The 25915-nt window shown below is 37.2% G+C and overlaps 2 protein-coding genes across 2 annotated transcripts; both read right to left on the reverse strand.

Annotated features, from left to right (window-relative positions):
• Positions 1-1018: 1018 nt before the first annotated feature.
• On the reverse strand, positions 1019-7321 carry LOC306879529 (protein FAM83F-like). The gene is made up of 4 exons (XM_079432537.1): positions 6760-7321; positions 4325-4489; positions 3495-3616; positions 1019-2687 (listed from the first exon to the last, which is right to left on the reverse strand). The coding sequence occupies exons 1-4, from the start codon at positions 7222-7224 to the stop codon at positions 2048-2050; spliced, it is 1392 nt and encodes a 463-aa protein (XP_079288663.1). The 5' UTR covers positions 7225-7321; the 3' UTR covers positions 1019-2047.
• Positions 7322-8486: 1165 nt separating this feature from the next.
• On the reverse strand, positions 8487-20823 carry LOC306878835 (GRB2-related adapter protein-like). The gene is made up of 8 exons (XM_079431394.1): positions 20659-20823; positions 16071-16167; positions 15781-15872; positions 13467-13586; positions 13210-13369; positions 13025-13078; positions 12872-12946; positions 8487-9911 (listed from the first exon to the last, which is right to left on the reverse strand). The coding sequence occupies exons 2-8, from the start codon at positions 16146-16148 to the stop codon at positions 9735-9737; spliced, it is 756 nt and encodes a 251-aa protein (XP_079287520.1). The 5' UTR covers positions 16149-16167; positions 20659-20823; the 3' UTR covers positions 8487-9734.
• Between the last annotated feature and the right edge of the window lie 5092 nt (positions 20824-25915).

Below are 25915 nucleotides of genomic sequence, written 5' to 3' on the forward strand. Positions count from 1 at the left end.
AAACATTCATCTCATAACATTATTCATGCAGTTGTAATTGTAACAATTTGGATGCAACTTCTGTTCCACCTCTGTAGTGCAAAGATGAATTTATTGTTTCATTCGTGATTTTATTTGATTGGTAACAGCTCTGTATAATTCCTGGTCTTGGTCTCGGTTTAAGTGGTCTTGACTAAAAGTGTTGCTCATTACATTAACTCCTCTGTGGTCACTTCCTTTTCAGAGCTATTGCAGTAAATCCACTGATTCTTTCTGTGGTCAGAGCTCACACACACACACACACACACACACACACACACACACACGTGTTTACTTAGCTATCTAAATGGGGACATTCCATAGGCGTAATGGTTTTGTACAAACCATATTTTCTATCGCCCTACAATAAAATTTACAATTAAAAAAAAAAAACTTTGTTTATTTTTAATTTATTTTACAAATGAAGACGTCCCCAAAGGGAGGTTTTTGGAGATTTTGTCAAGTTTACCTCACTTTTGGGTACAAATTTGTCCCCAAAATATGGTTAAGTAGGTGCACGCACACACACACACACACACACACAGAGAGAGAGAGAGAGATCCGGCTAAATAATGTCACACACTGAATAAGAGCAGTTCAGGAGATTATGGGCTGTTATTGCTGTATTAGCTTAGCTTTAGCTGAGGACCACAATGGAAATAAGCCGTATGGCTTTTTTGTGTATTTTATCCTCGACATTATTTTGAAATGTGTATGAACTAGTCTTTTTTGGACTTTTTATATAATGTCCTAAATTTTGTCAAATAAACAAACAAACAAACAAAAGCTCAGTGAAGTGTGTGTGGTGCTCGGGTCCAGCAGCAGAGGGCGAGCGTCTATAAAGGACCGTCACTCATCATGAGCCAATCAGAAAATACTTTCTTCACCTGTCAATCATTTTGTATATTTGGCTCCTCTGACATCGGATTGGCTGATGTGTCTTTAGTGGGTGGGATTTGAAGAGCACGTGTATTTGAAGCCAAATGAAAGTTAGCAAAAACATGATCACACAACAGCTTTAGTTTTTCTTTTTTTTTAACACCTTTACCAACTTTGGTTACAGACTTAACTAAAGCCTAAAATAAAATTCAGTTTGACATTTTAGAAGTGAATAATATAATACTGATCATGTACAGCTGATTTGAAACAATGTGCCTGGCTCATAAAAATATGTTATCACGTTTTGCTGACATTCACAGTTTTGAAAACATTATTTATGAATGTTCACCGAACGTTCAAAATGTCAATTTTTTAAAGCATAAAAATGTTTACATAATCAAGGGGGGAAAGTTAAGAAAACCTTCCATTTGATCATTTTGCAGACATTATGGGAACGTTACTTCTGAAAGTTCAATGAAACAAGTTGTAACATTTGAAAAATGTAACAAAATAAATTGTTTCACCAACATTCTATGAATGACATTTTGAGAACATTATTAAAGAACATAACTTTGAACAAACATTATACTTGGAAGAACATTTGTTCAATTACTTTGAAAGAACCTTTTAGCTGGGATATATGTGAAAAGCACTATAGAAATACACCTTTCTGAATTTAAATCTAGTCTCTTGGTAGCACTTTATCATACAGTCCTCTTCCACATGTACATACTAATTACAATAACTAGGCAATAACCCTGGACCTACCCATACCTCATGTAGTTACCTTATCTTACAGTACATTCTTATGCAAGTACACTGTGTGGACATGTACTGTAAAATAAAAGTGTAGCCAGCTTCTTTATGCACCATTTTTTCCCTTTTTCACAGGTTTCCAGAAGGATAAATATCAGAAACAGAGTTTCACCCCTAAACTTCCCCTTTAATGTAATTGAAGCATTACTAGGTTTCCTTATCAAGCATTGTACATCATGAGAAGGCTTTACTGTCACACATACGAACACTGAACTGCACAAACACACTCAGGAACACATCAGGAGTCACGTGTTCTGTAAACATGAGGGTTAACAGTCTTCAGGAGTAAAAAACAGCGGCTCATTTAAAAGAGTATGATTAAAACAATCCTCATTCAGCTTCTTCTGAAAAAGCTCATAAATCCTCTCTTCTTCTTCTTGAGGCTGTTCTGCGCCTCGTCTCTGGTGAGTGTGTTTTTAGACGCGTCGTCTGAAGGGTTCGCCCCGTTTTCTTCAGTAACTTCGTCACTCGTCTGGTTCTTCTTCCCTTTCTTCCTCTGCTTTGTGTTAAATGACAGTTTCTTGAGTCTCTTGGACTCTTTCTTCTCGGGCTGAGATGGAGCAGGTGTGATGTTCTCCAGGTCTTCTGTGGGATTCTCCAGGTCCTGCTCAGCCGGATCGGGCGGCTCCATCTTATTGAAGAAGTCCTGCAGTGGCTCCGAGGGTCCTGGGATCTGTCCGAGTGCTAGAAGGTATTTTGGGTTGTGATATTTGTGTGCTGGCACTTTCAGATCTCCACGCGAGGCGTCTCCGAGATTGACCTGGAAGCGAGAAGTGGCCACTGTGGTGCGTTTGGGCACCGCCGCCCGCGACAGCGTTCCTGTTTGGGGCTTACTGATGTGAAACTCCTTAAAGAGGTCCAGTTTGTCAGAGTTGGCGTAAAGTTCCCGGAAATCGTTATCGTAGAACTCCACCACCTGCCCTGACATCACCGTGATCATGTTTCTGTCCATTCGATAAGAGCTCCAGGAGAAACTGCAGACACACAAACACAGCCATAGATGAGATAATCACAAGATAAATCAAGACATGTTTCTACTGTAACTATGGACTCCGTTGACGAGAGTGATGCAGAAGTTTTATTCACCATGAAGCTAACACTGGTGATGTATCTGAGAGAAAGCGGATTTCACTGGAAATTATCTCATTTTCAGCAGTAAGAAAATAAGTGTTTTAAAGCTTATTGTTTTGTAGAACATCACAGTTATATATGATATGAGAACAGTAGGGTCTGTAGTCAGAGAGTGTGTGTTATTTAATACAAATATAATTATATTTTCAGAATGACAATTTGTTTTCTCAAACATAGTCAGTGGGGTAAATAATAGTGCACCCCCAATAAACATGGCTTAATTACTGTAGTTACTATATGTTCTGATCATCAAATCCTTTGTTTTTCAATCAAATGTATTCTAACTAGTTGGTTGAATAAAATATTTGAACTTTATATTTAAAAATTATCTCAAGTTAGCAAGCCAGGTAGCATCAGCCAACAATATTTTTCAAATAGGCTATTATAATTTTGTAATTCATAATTATTGATTATATTCTTTTGAATTTAAGCTAAAACTGCCTGTACTCTGATTCTGCTGTAAATGTATAAAGCATATTGCTTTGTCAGACTGGGGGGCATTTTACACCACCTGGGTAGAAATGTATTTTTTATTAAATCTATCTAATAAGTTGAAAACTTCAAGAACACAATCTTTAGGGGTGTGTTTTCCCCGCTCTACTCTATGAAGAACATCATGTAAGAGGTTCAGATTATAAACTCTCGCTCACCTGTATGTTCCAAACATGACTTTGTCTCCGTCGATGAGCATGTACTTGCTGTTGACGTTTCCCGGGATTCTCCCCACGGACAGATTCAACCCGATTCCCTTCACGGTCCGAGTCCGGACATTCTGACGGAAACAGACCATTAAACATCAGCTGAAATTATTGCTAACTTCTGAATTGCCAGGTTTTCACTTGATGGGTACAGCAAAAAAAAGAAAAAAAAGGGCCAAAATATATGTAAAAATATGCTGTAAACAGTGAAGCTCAATTAAATATGTTTTTGAAACAGAAAATATAATTGGGTTTCAACCTTCATATACACACATTTATTTCATGATTATCACCAATAAGATTATTACTTTATATTATATATTGTTACTGTTAATCTTGGCCAGGATGCTCTTGTAAAAGAGATTTTTAATCTCAATGTGTTTTCCTGGTAAAATAAAGGTTATAATAATAATAATATTATCTTATATTAGCTTACATTTAAATGCAAAAGTTTATGGAATAGCCAACTAGAGATAAAAATGGAATTTATAATGTTTTATTATATATATAGTAATATTGTATTTTTTAGAGCATTGTAGAGTATGTTCCTTGCTGAATTTGATTAAAATATTATATGTTCACATGTGTTATAGACAACAAATCGAGTTTTAAATGCTTTTAAATATATATTTACATTTTTAAAATATATTTAAACAAAAATAAAAAAATGGCCAAAAAATAAACTGGTAGAAAAATATCTATTTAAATGTAATTTGAAACAAATTTTTAATGTTTATTTTATTTGAAGAAAATTGCCTGTTTTTCTGGTTGTAGTTGTGTACCTTCAGCTCTCTAGCTCCGACCTGCAGCCGGCCGCACATGTCCAGAAAGTGCGGCGCTCCCTGCTCGTCCAGCACAATGTAGACGGGGACGCCGCGCTTGGACGCCTCAAACAGATCCCGCAGAATCTGCAGGTCGGTCAGCAGGTCCATCACGATAGCCACGACCTGGACAAAACACAGACAGACCGTTCATTCATTCTCATCAGCAGCAGTCAAATTAAACCTTCTCATTTGGGGAAATCAACCAAGAATATTGATCATCTGCCTCTGAATAAATCATGATTCATCTGATGGAACTGAAGCCTGATGGTCATTTTTTAAAAAGATTGTCAATATTTCCCATCCTTGCTTCCTGTTTCAATAGAGAATGTGTCAATAAAGGAAAGAAAATGTGTTTGTCAAAGCATTTCTGTGCTACTTTGTGTTTCTGTTCTCTGAGATCTTCTCATAAATCATTGCTGTTGATCACTGAACAGCTCACTGAGGATAATGCACAATGCATGTTGATACATGATTTAAAAAAAAAATCTGAATGCAACTGAAATTTGAGCATATGCATCAAAGCATCATATGAATTATTAATAATATGATATATTTCATGTCTACTCTGCACAAGGATTACAGGAATACTTCAGACTGTAAATGTAAAGAGCTGCTGATTCACAGCCATAGAAACAGCTTTCACTTTCTCTTCTACAAACACTCTCTCGGTTTCTGATCTTCCAGCTGACATCTTTGTTTAGTTTGTTTGTAAAGCCTCAATAAATCCAGCAGGAGTAAATGAGGGCATCTTATTGTTTATTTGTAAAGGCTGGTAAGACAGCAGTGATCTCTGTCCTTCTGTTGCTGTGAAGCAGAAACTGGCTCTGGAATCTGGAGAGACCTGCCTGCTGCGCTGAGACTGATTTTCCCGTATATGAAAACAAGAGATTTGCATACAGACAATGAGGATGATTTATGACATGATGTTCATGACACACTGATTAGCTCAGCGCATCATTACACACTCTTCCAGCTTCTTTCACATGACAGATGTTTTGGAAAATGTCGAGTCCGTTCAGTGAGTCAGTGATTCCAGATAATTTACAGTATTCCTCAAGAACTGAAGGCTAAAGAAACAGACAGTCTGATCAAGTCTGAACAAGATCTTCAAGCATCCAGCACTGCAGGAGGTGAGAAACAAAGAGACCTGTGACATGAGGGCCTCACTCAGGTCCTGTAGGCTATAGTCTATCCTCATTGGGGCAGAGAGATCCACCTACTGTATAAAACACTTCCCAGGAACTGTGGATGAATGGGACGGTCAGAATACTGTCAAGAAAACACATTCCAGTGTTTGATGAGGCCTGAAAAACTAGTCGATCTAGAGGAACATTTCATGTAATTTTACACGTACAAAGCAGTTTTTATGTGAAAACAAACACATCTTAATAATTTACAGATAAAAAAACAAACAAGTTGACATTCCCAGGTTTCTGTGTGATGCTTACATTCAATGGTTTTACACTGACATGACTCTATTAGTTTTTTCTGATCAGTTGTGTACATAAGGGTTTATGTTACATCTGTTGATAACTAGGGTTAACAGAAATGTCAGTCAAATGAATGGATAATAATCAGTACATTTTCCATTGTTGTTGTTGTTTTTTAAACAGATTTTATTAATTTGGTACATTAACCTTATTTCAGTTAATCAAATATATATTTTACTGTCAATTTAAGTTCAACCTGTAATGCATAAAATGTTTCTACCAATTTTTATGGTGAAATTCTGGCAACCACAGCTGCTGCCAGTTTCAGGTACATTTCAGGGAATGTTGTTTTAAAGTCTATTATAAACCAGTTAATTTATATAGCAACCACCTGAGGCACATCTTTAGATAACTGACATGTAAGGAGTGTCATAATCTGATAATGATCACAAGAGAAGAGAAAATGAAACTGAGCATTATGATGATGAAGAGGAATCCCCTTATAAACATTTATCACAGTAACCATACACCGAAAAAAAATTATTCATTGAACTTACTATTTTTTTAATGTAAGTGGTTGCAATCCATTTCTTTTAGCTACATTTAAAGAAACAAATTTAGCTGACTAACTTTCAACATTTTTTAAATGTAGCTAAAATAAATTGTTTGCAAACACTTACCTAAAATAATAATATCTTTTTTTTTTCTTCAGTGTAGTAGTTACCTAGCCTATGTTAGTGCACTTATGTGGTTTGAATCAACCTAAATACATTTATTCAAGCACAACTGATTTTATTGGTTAAATGAGGTAGAAATGGGCCTATATAATAAAATAATAAATATAATATATAGGCTAATATAATAAAACCGTGGCACCTTTTCTTAATTTATTACCATTTACCACATTAACAGTAACTTAAAAACGTAAGTAATCTGCTACTGTAACAGTGAATGCATGCTGACCTTGCAGGACTCGTGTATGAGTTTGCGGGCCACCTCCTTGATGTGTGGGCTGTTCTCTTTGGGCGGGTGTGTGTACACTGACACCCGGTTGACCCCTTTAAAGAGCCCTGATGAGGGCCAGCCGATGTCCAGCGGCGGAACCTCGATGTCCGACATCTGCGGCCAGTACGTGGAGTGCAGCGACTCGGCGTCGGCAGGTTTGTCCTGACTCGCTGCCGCTCCTCCATCGTCTTCCTCGGGCTTGTATTTGACGAAGCTGCTGGTAATGGCTTTGATCTCCCGCGCTGACAGGAAGTCTTGGCTGTTCTCGTCCTTCAGGAGGGTCTTGAAGGCCCCGTCTCCGTCGGTGATCAGCAGCTCCAGGGCCGCTCGGTGCTGCTCGCTGTAGTAGAACTCCGGCTTGGACTCGGGCACCGCGAGGGGTATGAGCCCGTCCTCCATACACAAGAGCTGCGACTCCGCCATGACGCGCCGTTACCTGCCGCTCACCTCACGCGCACGGAATGCCTCACCTGCACGCGCTGTGCTCACCTGAGCTCGCCGAGAATCCGCGGGCAGGTGTGTTTCTGCGGTGGGTGGAGTTCACACGAAATGCGTAGGAAGGGGAACTTTGTTTCTGTATAAATGACTCCAACAGGAGGGATGAACTTCATCCAAGAAACAATTAGAATGTCCCAATGTGCATATTATATAGTCTATGACTTATAATTTCCCATTCGTGTTTCTAAATATATCATATGTGACCCTGGACCACAAAACCTGCCATAAGGGTAAATTATTTGAAATTGAGAATTATACATGGATAATAAATAATCTTTCCATTGATGGATGGTTTGTTATGATAGGACAATATTTGTCTGAGATACAACTATTTGAAAGTCTGGAATCTGAGGGAGCAGAAAAATCTAAATATTGAGAAAATCTCCTTTAAAGTTGTTCAAATGAAGTTCTAAGCAATGCATATTACTAATTAATAATGAAGTTTTGATATATTTACAGTAGGACATTTTAAAAATATCTTCATGGAACATGATCTTTACTTAATATCCTAATGATTTTTGGCATAAAAGAAAAATGTATAATTTTGATCCATACAATGTATTGTTGGCTATTGCTACAGATATACCTGTGTTACTCATGACTGCTTTTGTGCTGCAGGGTCACATATGTTTGTTAGTTCACGTTAAGTGAACATATAGGAATTTGAGTAATTTTTTATTTTTCCACTGGTTAATTGTAAGTGGTTTAGACAGTTGGAGCTGTAATAAAATATAAATAAAATTAATAAAACAGAAATTAAGTAGGCCTAATAAATATGTGAGTTCTAGAAACCAGTTGAGGCTGTTTAATAGCCTATTCGAGTTGAACTGTGGATCTGTCTCTGCTGGTTGCTTAACTTTCACGAATAGGGCTACTGATTAATTTTATATATGTGATTTTATTCAGTTTTATTCATATAATTGCTTTTAGGATAATGTTATTTTATTTCAGCTTTATTTCAATGAACAGAAATGGTTTTATTAGTTTTAGTTAACTTTAATAACCAGTGAGTGAGTGAGTTTGTCCCAGCACTGGGGTTGCATGAGTTATTGCACTCTCAGGACTGGGTTGTGGCAGGAAGGGCATCCGGCGTGAAACATGTGCCAAATCAGTTGTGCGGATCACTCTGCTGAGGCGACCTCTGATAAAAGGCAGCAAGCCGAAGGAAGAGAGAGAGAGTTAACTTTAATAAGTCAAGTCAAGTCACCTTTATTTATATAGCGCTTTTTACAATGCAAATTGTGTCAAAGCAACTGCACAATATCAAAAAAGGAAAATAATGTGTCAATAAGTTTAAATAGTGTCTTTGCAATCAGGTCGATGATATCGCTGGAACTGAAGCGTCCCCAGCTGAGCAAGCCAGAGGCGACAGCGGCAAGGAACCAAAACTCCATCGGTGACAGAATGGAGAAAAACCCTTGGGAGAAACCAGGCTCAGTCGGGGGCCAGTTCTCCTCTGACCAAACAAACCAGCAGTTCAGTTCCAAACTGCAGCAAGTCAGATTGTAAGGGCTCAGCTATAATAACCCTACCTGAATGGCAAAACATCCATAGAAATGCAGTACACTTTAAATTTTCCAACTGTTTCAAGCCACGAATGTTTACAAATATTCACAAATTATTTAATGCCGGTCTGAGACAAAATTCCAGCCAGGCCAGGAATCTCATCATCCAGGCCACTCCAAAAAACTACAGCTGTTGCAAACATAATTTGCATTACTTTTAAGAATAATGGCAGTAATGTTAGCAAAGTGAGAACAATGTAGGCGGCCTATCTTTGGTGAGTGAATTTTCCACTTTTTTATCACATGATTTCCTCCCTCGCAGTGCCGGGCCTGTCTGAGGGTGAGCACATTTTCAACACATTTTTATTTTTTTGGGTGAAATATTCCTTTAAATGAGGAAAAAGTAGGTGGGGCTCAGAATTGACTAGATAGAGTGGAACTGATGGTGAAAAGTAAGCCACACAGAGCAGCCAGTTATTAGACACTTCATGAAATATTTTCAAGATATTTTTGGTTAAGCATGCACTGAGAAAGATAATTCTGATGTTTTTCAAAATTGTAACTGAACCATTCCTTTAATAACATCATGACTCAGTTGTGTGTTAACAAATATGGATGTATTTATTTAATACTTGGATGAAGATCACATCTCAGGAACATTTTATACAGTCCAAATGCAGAAGATCATAACAATTTTGAAAGATTCATAAACTTGTTTGTAAAAGTGCTCAAACTAAGCAACAATTTTTCCAAATCTCTGTGCCAATAGGAAGAGCAATGCTTTACAGGTGTGTGTGTGTTCTGTACACATGAGAAGGTGAAAAAGTGTTTCTTAAACTAAGAACTGCTAATGTAAATGTATTCATAAATCATTATTATGCAACATCACAAGGTGAAATGGATTTTGAGCCAAACGTCTGTCACGGATCCTCAGACAGGATTGGTGTAGTTGACGGGGAAGAGTCCGGTTCTTCCGCGCAGAACACCTTTCCACCAGAAACGATCAGACTGATCTAAAACCTCGATAACATCTCCAGCCTGAAAGTTCAGCTCATCTGCGTCCTCCGCAGAGAAGTCATACATGGCTCGAACCTGCAGCGCAGACGCCTGCACACACAAACAAACAGAACCGGCTCATTCAGCACCACTGACAGATCTAATGCTTATGCATCATTTGTACATAATATGAGCATAACATGATCTGATGTCGTGTGTGTGAGTGTGTGCATTTGTACAGCTATCTTTGTGAGGGCCGGTTTGAGTTTTAGACCATCAAAGTGTGGACAAAATTGTAAAGTGATGTCCTCACTTTCTGAGAGCCTTTTAAAGGCCTGTTTGAGGGTCAAGACTTGGTTTTAGGGGTCAGGTTATAGTTGGGTAAAGGTTAGGTTTAGAGTAAGGGTTTGGGTGAGGCACTTAGTTCTGATGGGTAGGGTTTGGGGAAGGAGCTAGAGATTGCATTGTGTCAATCAATGTCTTCACATAGATAGCTATACAGAGTTGTGTGTGTGTGTGTGTGTGTTTGTGTGTGTGTGTGTGTGTGTGTGTGTGTGTGAGAGAGTGTGTGAGAGAGTGTGTGTGTGTGTGAGTATGTGTGCAGGGATGGGCAGTTTTTCAAATACATGTATTTAAAATACGTATTTGAAATACAAAATAATATTTTGTATTTTAATACCTTTGAAAAAAATCAAATGTATTTTGTATTTAAATACATTTAATCTTAATATTTTTGTATTTTCAAAATACATAAAATACTTTTTGCCAATCAACCTCTTTATTAGACTGCTGATCTCCTGCATCAACTAGCTCAAACATGCCACTTTCATGCTTTTCCTGGGAAAGTCTTATTAAATTCAAAATTGTAGATATTTAAGATTTTTAATTTGGAATAAAATGTAGCATCCCATTTGCTGACAACTATATCATCATTCACAGTGCTATCTTTACAGTTAGCTTGTTGATTCTGGATTTTCAGTTAAATACATGCTGTTTTGCTGTGTATAAACCACGCAACATGCTTGAAATGGTTATTGCACTACTATGTGCATGACTTTAACATTAAAACAAGGTGATCTTGCTTTTGTGGGAAAAAAGCATACCTGTCTCAGCAGGTAAAAAAAAAAAAAACCCTAGCAAGGGGAACATAGCATTACTTACTTTACTTTTAGTCATTTAGCAGACGCTTTTATCCAAAGTGACTTACAAATAAGAAAAAGTAACTAAAACTAAAAGTTAACACTCTGTAAATACTCTATACACAGCCATTTAAGAAAATACAGAAATTAAATAAAATTGATAAATGCATACAACAACATTTCAATAGTAAACATAAAAAGGAAAAAAATAAAGAAATAAAATAAAAATAAAAACTGATACTTATATCCTTTGCCGGTGTCCTAGCCCGGTGGAGTCGATGGTGTTCACACTAAGAGGGCTTCACACGAGGGCTGCTGCGACCTTTTTTTTTTACCTATCTAACAAATCACTGCTAGAATTCAGCTGAACCCACTTTCCTATTAATCACTAAAAATGGCCAAGCAAGTGCTCACACTGACAAGATACGCCATACAGTATGAGACCAAACGCCATTTCAGCACCTCTCAACACAGTAAACATAATAAGCGTGTTAGGATGTCCTGTTCTTATAGAAAACTATTAGGAGAGATTCATACCAGAATAGCTTTACATTTAGTCTTTTGGCAGACGCTTTTATCCAAAGCGACGTACAATTGGGGAATACAAGAAGCGATTAATCTTGAAGAGGCAATCAGACAGAGGAAGTGCTCGTAACACCAAGCCTCAGTCATTGTTCAAATAAGTACAAGCTAGCAAGGGAGGGAGAGAAAGATAGAGGGAAAGATGAAGGTTTTTGAGTTTAGGATGAAGTCAAGTACTGCTGAAAGAGATGAGTTTAGTGCATTAGCACTAGTCAGTCTTGTTAGTTTTTTTTTTTTTATCAACTAGTCAAATGTGTTCATTAAACTTTAATCATTACTGCTTGCTATGTCAATATGACAATATAAATGTCGGCGATGATATAAAGTGTAAATCAATTTAACTTTTTCTATGTCGTTTATATATATATGGTCGTGGTATGCAAATATATCTGTGGAGCTTCTAGTGGACAGGAGCTATTGACACATCAGAGCAAATGAACATGGATAAATGAGTAATAAGCAGCTTTCTGTGTGTGTATCCCAAGACAAAGATAACTATAATGCTAATAATAAAGATTAAAAAAAAAAAAATTGTTCTAAGGGCATACTCACACTACGCACAGCTGCCTTGTACTAAAGCCCAAGCACAATTGTCAAACACGCCCCTACCCTTATATGGTCTTGCCCCTATTTTGATATCCACCATCTGTTTCTGTCACTCGGCTCGGCTCTTCACTGAACGCTCTTTCCTTCATATCATGAGTTGACACGCCTCTTACTGCTGATTGGCTACAAGTTTGTTTTGGTATTCAGCCCCGACTCAGTTTCTAAAGCGTTTTTGAAAAAATTCATTCCCCACCTTTAACTGTTCCATGCTCCAGCGCAGTTAGCAGTCTCACTACATGCGTACCTCACCTGAGCCACCTCTTCAAGCGGGCCAGGGCATGGTTAAACGAACCGCACTGGGCACAGTACAGAGCAGTCACACTTGTGAAATGAACTGGACTTTGGGGGTCAATCGTGCTCAAGAAAGCATCAGATCTCCTAGTGTGAATACATCCTAAATCTAAGTGAATAGAAGATACACCACAACTATAACCAACAGCTGCTTTAAAGAGCTTGAGCATTTAGTGACAGATGACACAACTGCATTGTATACTTAGAATACACTAATATAGTAACCTTTATAATTACCGTTCTTGGTGTAAACAGGCCTTAATATTGTTACTTCACTGGATGGCCAAATGTATTTTGTGTATTTTCAAAATACAAAATACTGTATTTGTATTTAAATACATTTTCCCACACAGTATTTTGTAGATGTATTAAAGTAATGTTTTCAACAGAAGTATTTTTATTTTAAATACATTTTGATGTATTTGTGCCCATCTCTGAGTGTGTGTGTGTGACCTGTGGTGGGGGTGGAGGGGAGGGTTCGGCTGGGCGAGGATAGGCTGGAGCTGGTGTTCTGTAATTGCGTCTCTCCTGCAGAAGGAAAGCATAATTTGAGACAGAAGCTCATCAGAAGACTGACTGACGTCACAGGAGTGACAGCGGCTGTACCTGAGAGATGGGCGGCAGCTCAGCAGACTTCCTGAGCGGGAAATCAGGTGGATTCTGGGTGAGAGAGAGAGACCAAAGAGGAAGAAACACAAACACTGAGTGTTTGAAGAGAAAGCATGTTCTGAGCAGAACTCGTGAGTGTTTGAGGTGTTTGCTGTATGTTCATCACACGTGGCTGGACTCACCCGCTGCTCTGTGAGCAGGTAGACGCGGCTCTGTTTGGAGATGGAGTTTTGTGTGTAGAACTCCACCAGTCTGTTGAGGGAGCTGAAGGTCTCGCTCCACAGGTAATACTGACCGTGCCGGTCTCTCATCACTTTAAAGTGCTGCACATCGTTCTCATGTCTGACGGCACAAACACATTCAGTATGAAAAACATTACGTCTATGAATTGTCCTGTAAAACATGGAAACCATTATGTGTGTGTGTGTGTGCGCTGTACCTGACTGAGATGGAGAATGCTCCAGGTGAAGTCTGGGAGCCTCGGATGAGGAAGGATCCGATTGGTTGACACATCAGTTCTTCCTGTGCTGATTGACGGCTGGTGTTCTCCTGATACCAGCTGAAGAAACATTGCTTTAATATGACATCTTCTCAACAAAATCTGAACGATGTTTGCCTAAAGTACAAATACTTAAAACACTGACTTAAGTAAAGTACAGTAACAAGCTACTAAAACACTGTCAACCACTGGTCATGATTATTGCATTTTGTGTCCACCAGCACCCATAATTAAAGTAAAGTAAAGTAAAGTGAATTTTTAGTTGATTCTCAAAAGCCACAGATCAGTCTTTTGTATTTATTTCCAAATCCTATCACTATCTAAGTCTTCTCCTCTAGATGTCACTGTTTTATATTAATTTGTTCTTATTTATAATGCAATGGTTTTAATTGTGTAAAATATTTTTGAATCAATCTCAAAATGATAAAACAGATTTTTAACCATTCAACTTATTATATTTTGACAGTGAAATTAGAAATCCAGATGTCTTTCGTTAACTCTTTGACTCATAATGATGGAGCACGTCATGTTTCTGTAGATTATTGTGAGTTCTATACAGCCAGAACCACTGAGTCTCTGTTCACACAGACAGTTTAGTTTATATATGTGGCTTTATTAGAACTGCATGAAACCGAAGGTTCTTTACTACCACATAAAGCTAGAAACAACCACAGGACGGGACTTGATCTTATCCACTGGCTGTTGATTGGATTGTGAAGAGCTGTTTACTGAATAGACACAGATCTGAATGTGATTGGCTTAACTGCAGCACAGCCTTACATGAACTAATGAATCCGTATCAAATCAAGAGCTTTAACTGGGAATCTGTATATGCAGTCCTCCACACTTAAATGTTATACTAGTGTTATGGGTTTGTACAAATCACTCTGAGCACTAGTGATAGTGAGGACTGACCAGGCAAACACCACTAACTAACTATGCAGTGCTGTCAGTGATCTCTTGAGTATTGGTCAATCTGGTGTTACACAAACAGAATATCGCAACTGTTCCGTTTGCTCTCTGTGGCAAGCCGTTTTAACATTTAACCCTTGTACCAGTGTCCAGCTTAATGCTTAGTACTTAAATAGCTACTAGTACTTATTCCAGTAAGTACTAGTACTTATACATTAGCTACTAGTACCTATGCTTCAGGTACTAGCGTTTATACTTTAGGTAGTGACTTTCTGAAGATACTAGTACTTATTCATTAGATACCACATTAGATACTAGTTATTATTTTAGTAGTGACTTGTAATTATTGTACGGTTGCTAGTAACACGTTTCACATTTTTATCATTGACTTCTATGGATTAAGTAATACGTAAAAAAGTCGCATCTGACTTTAAATTAATTAAACATTTTGGGCTAAAATACTGAGTAAAATATTACTGAAAATTGAGTAGTAATGCCTTACACTACTGCGTTACATCAAAAAGTAATCCGTTACTGTAATTCATTACTTTTGTAACGCCTTACTCCCAACACTGATAAGTACTCTTTGCTAATAAATGTGTACTAGTGTTGTCAGTCTTGTCTTTGTTTAATGTCTCTTTGTTTGTCTTGTGCCTGAGAGCATGTGGTTGTGTTTGTTTGTGTTGGCCATGTTCTCCCTTGTCCTGCCTCCTTGTCTTAGTCCTCGTTGTCTGATTGTGTTCACCTGATTCTCGTGTGCTCTGCTCCCTATATTGTGCTCATTTTCCCTCTTGTCTTTGCTGGTTCATTTTGTGTGTGCCTTGTGTGCATCCTCCTTGCTAGTGTGTTAGCCTTGTAGAGCTTGCTAATCAGTAGCTGTCTGTTTTCTGGATATCTTAGTCTTGTAAGTTGTCTTACAAACAAAGACAATATTGTCTACTTATTAGACTAACTTATCCATTAATGTTTGTCATTTGTAAACAAGTAAAAAAGTTCACAGAACATAATTTGAGACACATTGGAAAAGCATTAGAAGTCTTTTTAACTAACAAAACTGTGTTAGCTGAACAAAAAAGAGACATGTGACTTTACTCAGTGACTTAGGTTGAGTGAACAACTTGGTCCAAAGTTGAGTAAACTCAATAAAGCTGTGCAGCAAGTTGCCTTGAAATTTTAAGTCAAGTCAACTTATCATTTTTTACAGTGTAATGGAATAGACACTAGCAGCTACAAATAAGTACTAGTAGCATGAACATAGATACTAGTACACTTCATGATTAAATGTTAAAATGGCTTGCCACGGACTCTGGCAGTGGTGTTTCAGTGAGAGGACGTCTGTTACCTGGGGAAGTGGATGTTGATGTAATTCCGAGGAACGAATCCCTCCATGCCGTTTATTTCTGCTCTGAACCATTCATCATTGGTGCCTAAAATCTACAAAGTAGCATGTGATGATAAACCACTGAAAGAGCTGCTGAGGAATGGACAAACTCTCTTAAAGTAGCTGAACGTGTCAGAATAACTGAATGAGTTGAGTGCATGTGTGTATCGGTGGATATGTGATACTGTACAATACAGTACATACAGTGAGCTGCAGATGTGTGCTGCTGTGATGTAAATGTTGAAACACACCTTGATTATATCTCCCTTCCGGAAGCTCAGCTCGTCCTCTGCTGTGGCGGTGAAGTCATATTTCCCTGTCGCCTCCATGATGGAGACAACTCAGAGACTAGAACGAGAAACAATGCATAAACAGAGTGAATATCTCAACTTTCAAACCACATGCCAGTCAAACACAGCTGACATTCACAGTGAAACCAGCCGAACACACACTAAAACACAACCACATGAAAGAGACAGATCACCCAAACATCTACTGACCCTCGAGCCACTCCAAACCCGCCTGACCGTCTGTCCTGAGCACTGAGTGTGAGAGAATGAACTATCTCTGTCAGTCTTTCTTCTTTTGCTCAATCACTCTGGGCTGAACTCACACAGCCGATGACATCCACTGCAGTTTAAACTGGGTCTAGTCACGACTAACTCCACATTTTCAGTTAAAATTTTAAGGCAACCAGCTTCAGCAGATTTTTGAGTTTTCTCAACTTGTTGTTTTAAGTTTATACAACATAAAGTTGAGAATCTCCTACAAAAATAAGTTGAGAGAACTCAAAAATCTGCTGAAGCTGGCTGCCTTAAAATTTTAAGTCGGCTCAATTTTTTTTTTTTTTTTACAGTGCAGCCTCTGATCGGAAGCTCACACAACCGATGACCTATAAACAACCAGAACGACGTCCAGCTAGCAGGAAACGTCCTGATAACATTCTGGCAAGTTGTGAGGGTCATTCTACAGAAATGTCCACTTTTGCTATGGGAAGATGTCTTAAAATGTATTTCTTTTTCTAACATTTAAACTTAGACCACATTATTAGATTACCTTTTGACTTCATGAATACACATAAATGACATTTTAATGATTTTTTAAAATTCTTTTTTATGCATTTATTTACCCATAAGGAAGGTGACACCAGTGACAATTTTCATGAAAAATGCATTTTACACAATGTCTGCTGCAAGATATCAAACCACATGCTGTCAATCATGGTATACTGACTAAATTAAGTAGTTTAATCCATTTGTATTCTAGTTTTTTATAATTCCCTATCAATAAAGCAGGTCATACCAGTGAGTTCAACTAAAAGCTTCATATGAAATCATGAGATAACAACATTTCTGATAACTGAAAATAGACAGTGGATTTATTTATCATGGGACTTTCTTCATAGATCTTCGAAAATAGGAAGAAGGAAGTTAAGTGATGTCATCAGTGTGATTTATATTTCAAAATAAACTATTTTTGTTAAATGGTAACACCAGTGACACAACTCCAGGGGACCACTACTTCTGTTATACTGTATATTTTATTATATTTATTCAGCATTTAGTTTTTTGTTTTTATGCCATTTATATCATATATTTGATAGTTATGAATATATTATTGTATTTAAAATGATAGGAAAATATTTAAAATCACTTTCCCTCTGTACATGGCTGTGGGGGCGAGCAGTTGTGTGGTGCTTGGAAATCTATACAATTACTTAAAAAATAATATTCCACATTTACAAACAAACTGACCATCAACCGTAACTTTCAGATGCCATCTTTTCTTTTTTAGCTCAACTACAGAATCAAAAACGGCAGTGGGATGTCACAGAGAGTGAAAGACACATCGATGCTGCCTTCAGGAATCAGTCAGATGGATATACTTCCTCCTCTGTGCTGTCTGCAGAGGCTGTATTTTCAGCGAGTGGACGCAGCCGTAGAGTCAGTGCATCCACCCACAATCTAACCATGATCTGCTCTTCAGCACGACGCCAACCACAGGAAAACTTCAGCACAACAGAAACTCTCTTTAAATGTCAAACACAAGCATGCAGCACTAACAGCTCCGTTCCTTCACTGGAAATAACACCGAACTTCAGCGTTTACTTTATCAAGTCCTACAAAGCATGCTGGGAAGTAAAAATCCCCTTCCCAGCTTTCAAAGTTATGCAAACAATTTCAAGTTACTACAACTTAAAAAAGTGCAGACATTTGAGTTTAAATGGCACACAATATTAGGCTGATCTGGTTAAATGCTCTTCCCACTGTGCAATAAAATGATCACATATATTTATTTTATACCAACCATCTTAGTCCATCCCTACATCTTATTCCATGTCATTTGTTTCTATTGTTTATATAGTCTAATTTGTGTCATATATATATATATATATATATATTACATGCAAATGTTTGTCTATTTTTGTGTAAAAACATGTAGTTTGTGTCTATTGTATGTATAGTCTAATTTGTCACATGTTATATATATAAGTATTTAGGTGATAAACATGTTTTGCACCCATATTACAATGTGTGACATGTCTTTACCAAGCATTTAGCTAAACGTATCTAACCACTCTTTACACAAACATCATTAAAGTAGCTAAAAGTCCACTGCCAATAAAGATACTAAAACATTAGTAAATGTTTATAAACATTTGCAAATGATGAATAGTCTCCACTTTAGATTAGGTACTGCAAAAATGGTAAAAAAACAAAAATTAAATTTAATAAGTCCACTGAATTTATTTTAGTTAGAACATTATGAAATTATGATTAAACAGGTCGTTTTTCATACGGAAGTTTGTGTGAGTGACTTCTTCTGTTTGAGAACAATTTAAGAAAAGCATAATTTCTCAGCACTTCTTACTAATTTTTACAACATCATGGTTGAGAAATCGAAGTATGAATGCTGCGTCAAAACTGCTTTCAATTAAAAGTTAAAGTCATCTAACCAAAACTTTTCCACGTGTAAATGAATTTAAGCTTAGAAAAGTAAAAAGTCAACTTTTTAAAAGAAATTTCCTCATTGAAAGTGACTCTGAACTTTTAATTTAAGAGGGTGGGTAAGCGTTTTGAATTGGATCTTACTTTGTCTTCTGGGAAACGTAAGTATTTTATGTAGCTTCTGAACGGCAGAACTACATGGAAAAAAAATCTAAACAAATTAAGAAACATACAGGCTATACATCATCATTCTGTTCATAAGTTTTCAACCCCCGGCTCTTAATGCATTATATTTCCTTCTGGAGCATCCGTGAATGTTTTCATCTTTGTAATATTTGTGATTGTCCTCCGAATGAAAAGATGAATCTCAAAATCATACGCTCACTTTTGGAAAGGGGTCAAACACGCAAAAGACGCTGGAAAACCAGACTGTGCAGGAGCTGGAGAGGATTTTTCTGAAGAACAGCAGGCAGATTCATGAACAACTATCACAAAATATAAAAACAGTTATGGATCATGCAGGTAACGACACACCGCTTTAATGATTTAAGGGTAATTAAACGTTTTGTCTATTTTGTCTTGAGGGGTAAATATATAACTGTTATGTGAAACAGCCGATTCAGGGCAGTTTCATGATACCACTTATAGTTGAGGTCAAAAGTTTACATCCCCTTTCAGAATCTGCAAAATGTTAATTATTTTACCAAAATAAGATAGATAATACAAAATGCATGCTATTGTTTATTTAGTACTGACCTGAATAAGATATTTCACATTAAAGATGTTTACATATAGTCCACAAGAGAAAATAATAGTTGAATTTATAAAAATGACCCCGTTCAAAAGTTTACACCCCCTTGATTCTTCATACTGTTGTTAGCTGAATGATCCACAGCTGTGTTTTTTTTGTTTAGTGATAGTTGTTCATGAGTCCAAAATGTCTTTAATGTGAAATATCTTATTCGGGTCAGTACTAAATAAACATGCATTTTGTATGATCTCTCTTATTTTGGAAAAATAATTAGCATTTTGCAGAATCTGAAAGGGGGATGAAAACTTTTGACCTCTACTGTATTCTGTTAAAATGATGTAGATGTTGTATATTCTGTAGAGGGTTTGTGAAGCTTCTGTATGTGCGTCTGAAGCAGAATTTCCCCTGAATGCGGTGACGTGTTCATTTGAGGTTTGTAATGTAAGCAGCTCGTGTTCTGCTCACCTGCTTCCGTGCGTTTCTGCAGCGCTGCAGCTGCACCAATGCAAAGCCTTTCATCTCATTTGAGTATCGTTTTTGCTCACGGATCACAGGCAGATTTGCTTCACCGAAACACACATTTGATCTCAGTGTAAAAGTGGAATCTTGCAAAACAACGGCTGTGTGAACCACTGACATGGCTTTATGTGTCAGCTCTGTGAAATAGAGGGGCTAGTTGTCACGCTTTACTTTATATTGTTCAGTAGGTTTATTTATTTTGCTAATTACTAAGTTGCTTTATTTTATTCCACTAAAATGTGTTATAATTACAGCATATAAAACATGTGACAACTTGCCCCTAACCTGATATTTCTTTAAAACGCTCTTGTTCTGACAACACAGTTCAGTCTTTCAGTCCAAATCTGCCTTCTGACTCTGGTCTGGTGTCAATGTACTTTTTTGTGTCAAAATATTTAAAATTAAAATAGCAAAAGCATGCATTTGTGTAAGTTTAACTCAAAGTTACTGAGATCCTGTGATTCTAGCCTCGGTTTCCTCTTTAACAGACTCTAGATGAGTGAGTTTGTCATCAACACAAACACTTTTATCTCTCTCGTGTTTATTCCTCCTTGTTAACGGTGAGTGTTCAGAAAGAGACACTGAAGTGTTGTGTGAATCTAGAAAGATTGTTGTACTTACAGCTCATGAAATGATGATCTGTCTGTCGTCTGAGCCGCACGATGTCAGCTTCACCTGCAGCTCCGCGCTCAGATATTATTTCATTACACTGGGAGGAAGAACAGAAGTCAAGCTTATCTCACTTTCAACACGACTCGCGCAAGCATGACTGTAAAAAGGGGAAATAGAAAGTGTAAATCATCTTCCCCTCCCACTGCGAACACACACACACACACACACACACACACACACAAACTCACTCATCTCATAGACTTCATTTGTTTTTCTGTCATGTTAATGATATTTTTTATAGCCGAACTCTAGCTCTAAACAAACCATCAGAAACTTGTGCAAAACTTTAAATACAAAAATTATTTAATCGATTTATAAGACTTTTAACTAGTACGGGCCAGGAAACACTTTCACACGAGGAGGCTATTATAATATTTCACTATATAAGTGATGACATTTGGTTCTCACAAGTATAGTTAAACAAGCACACACACACACACACACACACACACACACACACACACACACACACACACACACACACTTCCTGTCCATATGAACACCGTTTAGTCTGAGAGATATAATCATGTTCAGTCTATTTGTACTTCTGTTATTTTGGTTGACTGGCTTATTTTGCACTGTTTTCATTTTTTCACACATTCAGAATCACCAGGGGTTCGTTTCCCGTAAAACGATGCATCTCACCGCTTAACCGATGTATTGTTGTAGAAACTAGTCACAACTGTTTCCCACATTGGTTCAACATCATAGGCCTGTTAGTGACGTGACACGCAGGTGCTGGAGTAATCGCTTCTTATAATGAATCAATTGCTAACACACTATCCCCCGGTTTCACAGACAAGGCTTAAGCATAATCCCAGACTAAAATCTAAGTCTGAGCTGTTTCAACTGAAAGAAACTTGCTCTGACTGATCTTAAAATATATCAATGCCTTTACTTTGTCTCAAAATGCACACCAGTCATGTTTTTTCTAAGGCACGTTTATAAAAAGTACTTAAATGTCCTAATTGAACTATGGCCTAATCCTGTTTTAGTCTAAACCCTGTCTGTGAAACCAGGCCTATATATGATTCATTTCTCCTAATTACAGAATATAATAGCAGCACTTTTCTCTATTTTACACACAGTAGCACATTATACACCATGTGTTTCATATGCGTTTCATAGGAGTTTCACGTGTTTCATATGTTACTTTAACATGCATGTGAAGTTCATCTGCGTTTTCTGTAATTTGGCAGAGGATGCTGAATTTATTTACTTATTGATTGTTTAGTGTACAGTAATTATACTCTGTTGTGTGTTCATATTCAGTTCAAACTTGAGGGTATTTGAACGTTTCTTCACTAGTGCTTTTCATCTACTGTGAGATCTCTTTAAGGTAGTGTAATGAAAACGAACTATTCTTAGAATTCTCCTGAATTTCACAGTATCTGCACCCCTCTATTTATGTCATATGCTGTAATAGACATTGCCTTGCAGAATGATTCCTGATCCTCAAAAGGAGGTTTGCGTGACAGTGATTTGAAATGATCTCACTAGTGTTCTCTATAGTCATTAGTCTGTGTGTCATCATGAGTTTGATTCTCACAAAAAGGGAGAATATGTATTTGACTAAGGTTCAAGGTTTGTACAAGCTGTAGCTTTGAAGTTGTGTTTAGAGTTGTGAGCAAATTGTGAATTGTTTCATGAATTGTAGGTTTGCAACCATATACTGTAATTTAATGATAATGCTATATAATCAAATAATTACTCATTACTAGTTACTCCTTTCAAAAGTAATATTGTTACTTATTATTTTCTGGCATCAGTAATTAGTTACACTAGTTACATTACTGTTACTTCACGCCCCACAGAAGTTGTAACTATGTATCTTCCACATAGAATTCTTCTAGAATGTTACTAACAACATATTTCTGCCTCATCATTTGACCAAAATCCACATCGGATCGCAGTCAGAAGTGATTACAGACACTCAGTGATTGATAGTTACATTCAAGTAGAAGTGTTGTATTCATCTCATTAATTGTTATGTGTAGCTTGAAGCTAATTGTAATTTCTCCTTTACCCATATACAATTATATTTCATTATGTATTTTATCAAGTCACATAAGTCTGTAAGAAACTGTTTAATTTTCAAAAAATAAAATTATAGTAATATAATGTAGCACATGCTGATCTGAGGGATGTGGGTGGGATGTAATGCCAGAGTAAAGCCACAACTTACACAACAGTGTTCAGATCATCTTTTTTTCCTGACAAAATCAATATAATGCAATATTTCTATCTGCTAAATGTAAGCTTTTCCATATTCCAAGCTTACCTGCTGCACGAGGGACATTGCATGCATGTGCGAGTCATGAAAATTATGAAAATAAATCTAAGAATTATTTGATTGTTGGATTTTAAATCAGCGGGGTTGAGGCATCAAAAGTAACTAAGCTGTTTTATGGATGGTAGCTGTAATATTATTACTGAAATCTTATTAGTAATTAGTTACATAGTTACTGCAAAAATTAATATTATTACAGTAACTAAGTTACTAGTAACTACTGCCCAACACTGTATAATACATTATTGTGCCAAACAGCATACCATACGTAAGTCCACATGCATGTCCTACTAATAAGAAACTCTGCTTCTAACCGCAGGCTGAGAGCTGTAATTCCAACCACACAACTTTGCAATGCTGTTATGCAAATTATTTAACTATTTTAGTAATGAGGAACTTGCAACCATAGATGGCTAATGATGGTTTTGTTAAAAACACATGCAGTGAAGCACAACATTATCTACGTGAGCTAAACTCTGGATCATTTATCATCGCTTTGGCACGAAATGCATTCAATGAAAACATTTGTTTCTCATTCAGACACAACGACAAAACTCAGTGTAGCTATCAGCCAGTCTGCACATTTACATGATCATTACAAATCTGTTCAACTAAAGCTCAATATATTTTTCTATGTACACAAAAAGCCTATTTCTCTAGAATATTGTTCACAAATCTGTCTAAATCTGTGTTAGTGAGCACTTCTTTGCCGAGATAATCCATCCACCTCACAGGTGTGGCATATCAAGATGTTGATTAGACAGCATGATTATTGCACAGGTGTGCCTTAGGCTGGCCACAATAAAAGGCCACTTTAAAATGTACAGTTTTATCACACAGCACAATGCCACAGATGTCACAAGTTTTGAGGGAGCATGCAATTGGCATGCTGACTGCAGGAATGTCCACCAGAGATGTTGCCTGTGAATTGAATGTTCATTTCTTTACCATAAGCCGTCTCCAAAGGTGTTTCAGAGAATTTGGCAGTACATCCAACCGGCCTCACAACTGCAGACCACGTGTAACCACACCAGCCCAGGACCTCCACATCCAGCATCTTCACCTCAAGATCGTCTGAGACCAGCCACCCGGACAGCTGCTGCAACAATCGGTTTGCATAACCAAAGAATTTCTGCATTTTTAAGACATTTGAATTACGGGTACAATGAAAGTGTCCTCAAAAATCAAATTCACATTGTATTACCTCTGTACTACCCATATCATTATACATGTTTGTGTCCTAATAAACCACATAAACATGCACACATCATATGAAGGACATGAGCAGGTAAAGTTCATGCTAAATTTAAAATGAAAGATTCCAAATGGGGGTTTCACAACAACACCACAGAAGAACCATTCTGGTTCTCAAAGAACACTGAGTGTTAAATGTTCATGAAACCATCAATGCCAATGAAGATCCTTTAAAGCCCTGTCTCTCACTGTGGTCTTGTGGTTTCTCTCTCTCTCTCTTTGTGTGTGTGTTTAAAGTGTTCTGATTTTTGCTTCTCTTCACTATGATTGACATGTGTCTCAGCTAACATATGAATCCTGTCAACACGCTTACAATCTTATGTTGTATGTCAGTCATGGCTATCGGCATGGAAACAAAAGCTGCTTTCTGATTGGCTGTATCTCTCAAGTGTGACTCTGGAATCATCAGGTTAAACTGGATCTGAAGGTTCATCTGATGCTGCTGTGCTTCAGAGTCTGCATTCATTCATCATTCATATAGCAGGAGGACGTCTGTATGTGTGCAATATGTGTGCAATATGCACGATCAAAAATAAATAAATTGCAATCAGCTGCATGACACTCTCTGTTCTGAATGTGTTGAGAACCAGTGCTGATAAACAGATAAATGTGCTCTGGCCTGTGGATGAGAGGATGTTACTGCTGCTGTCCCAATATTCCTGTGGTGTGTGTTGTTTGTGATGTGAGGCGCTAGAGGGCACCAGAGGAACATCTGACACGCTTCCGGTCAAACTCACGTGATTCTTCAACACTAGAAGAAAGAACAAACGTTTTAGAATTCTGTACTCATGTAAGAGTTCTCAGTTCAGTTCAAATAAACCTTATTGGCAAGACTTGTACAGCATTGACAAAGCATTGCCAATTATATGAACAATAAACAAATTAAAGACTACTATACTATATAATACACAAAATAATAATAAATCAGTAAATCAATCAATAATTATGTAAAAGAACATAAAGAAATAACAATGCAATTTTATTATTTGTTTATATTTATTTTAATTAATTATTTTAAACTTTTAATTTTCTCTCTCTATGCATGTTTTTTTTTTATGTGTTCATTTGTGCACATTTGTGTTTGTGAGCATCACTGACTGCAGTCTTGTCTGCCATCTCGTAAATACTGAAGTTGTGTGTTATTGTACAACTTTCTGAAGTCAAATGCTGGATTGTTTTTTTCTCAGTTTCCTCACAGTGAGTGCAGATGGTGAGGAAGGAAGTGTTGCTCATTTGTCATGATTCAGTAGCAGACCTCACTCTTCACTGCCAGTATAATCGCTTCTGTTACTGTCTGCAATATATTTCAGATGCTAATTGGCATTTGAGACTGTATAATGCTTTGTTGGCTCAGAAAGCCCTTCTCGTTTTCTCGTTCTGTTCAGTTGCACTTATTTTTAATTTGGGATTTGTGGCATGTTTGGTCTTTATTAACCGTCAGAACGCAGTGTGAACTGTAATTATCATTGAGTTCATCCTGGAGAACGGCTAACAGTGATGTGAAGAGGATGAGATGATGATAAAATATGAAAAACACTGAGTTTCCCTCTGAACACACACAGGACTTGTTTGTTGTAAGAGATCAATGCAATGTCAGATTATTGCTTTTGTGTGCTCCTTAACTAAGCATATAGTTCATTCAGTTTGGATAAACTTTGCATT

Source organism: Barbus barbus (genome assembly GCF_936440315.1).
Source record: "Barbus barbus genome assembly, chromosome: 13".
In the NCBI taxonomy this organism is placed as follows: domain Eukaryota; kingdom Metazoa; phylum Chordata; class Actinopteri; order Cypriniformes; family Cyprinidae; genus Barbus; species Barbus barbus.

Excerpts from the sequence above, each read along its gene's own strand:
- LOC306878835 (XM_079431394.1), bottom strand. The coding sequence starts at position 16,148 with ATGGAGGCGACAGGGAAATATGACTTCACCGCCACAGCAGAGGACGAG. Across the intron at positions 15,873-16,070 it reads GGAAGGGAGATATAATCAAG|ATTTTAGGCACCAATGATGA; the intron begins GTGTGTTTCAAC and ends GCTACTTTGTAG. Across the intron at positions 9,912-12,871 it reads CCCCTCCACCCCCACCACAG|GCGTCTGCGCTGCAGGTTCG; the intron begins GTCACACACACA and ends TTGTGTGTGCAG.
- LOC306879529 (XM_079432537.1), bottom strand. The coding sequence starts at position 7,224 with ATGGCGGAGTCGCAGCTCTTGTGTATGGAGGACGGGCTCATACCCCTC. Across the intron at positions 4,490-6,759 it reads TCATACACGAGTCCTGCAAG|GTCGTGGCTATCGTGATGGA; the intron begins GTCAGCATGCAT and ends TGTTTTGTCCAG. Across the intron at positions 3,617-4,324 it reads TCGGAGCTAGAGAGCTGAAG|AATGTCCGGACTCGGACCGT; the intron begins GTACACAACTAC and ends TGTTTCCGTCAG.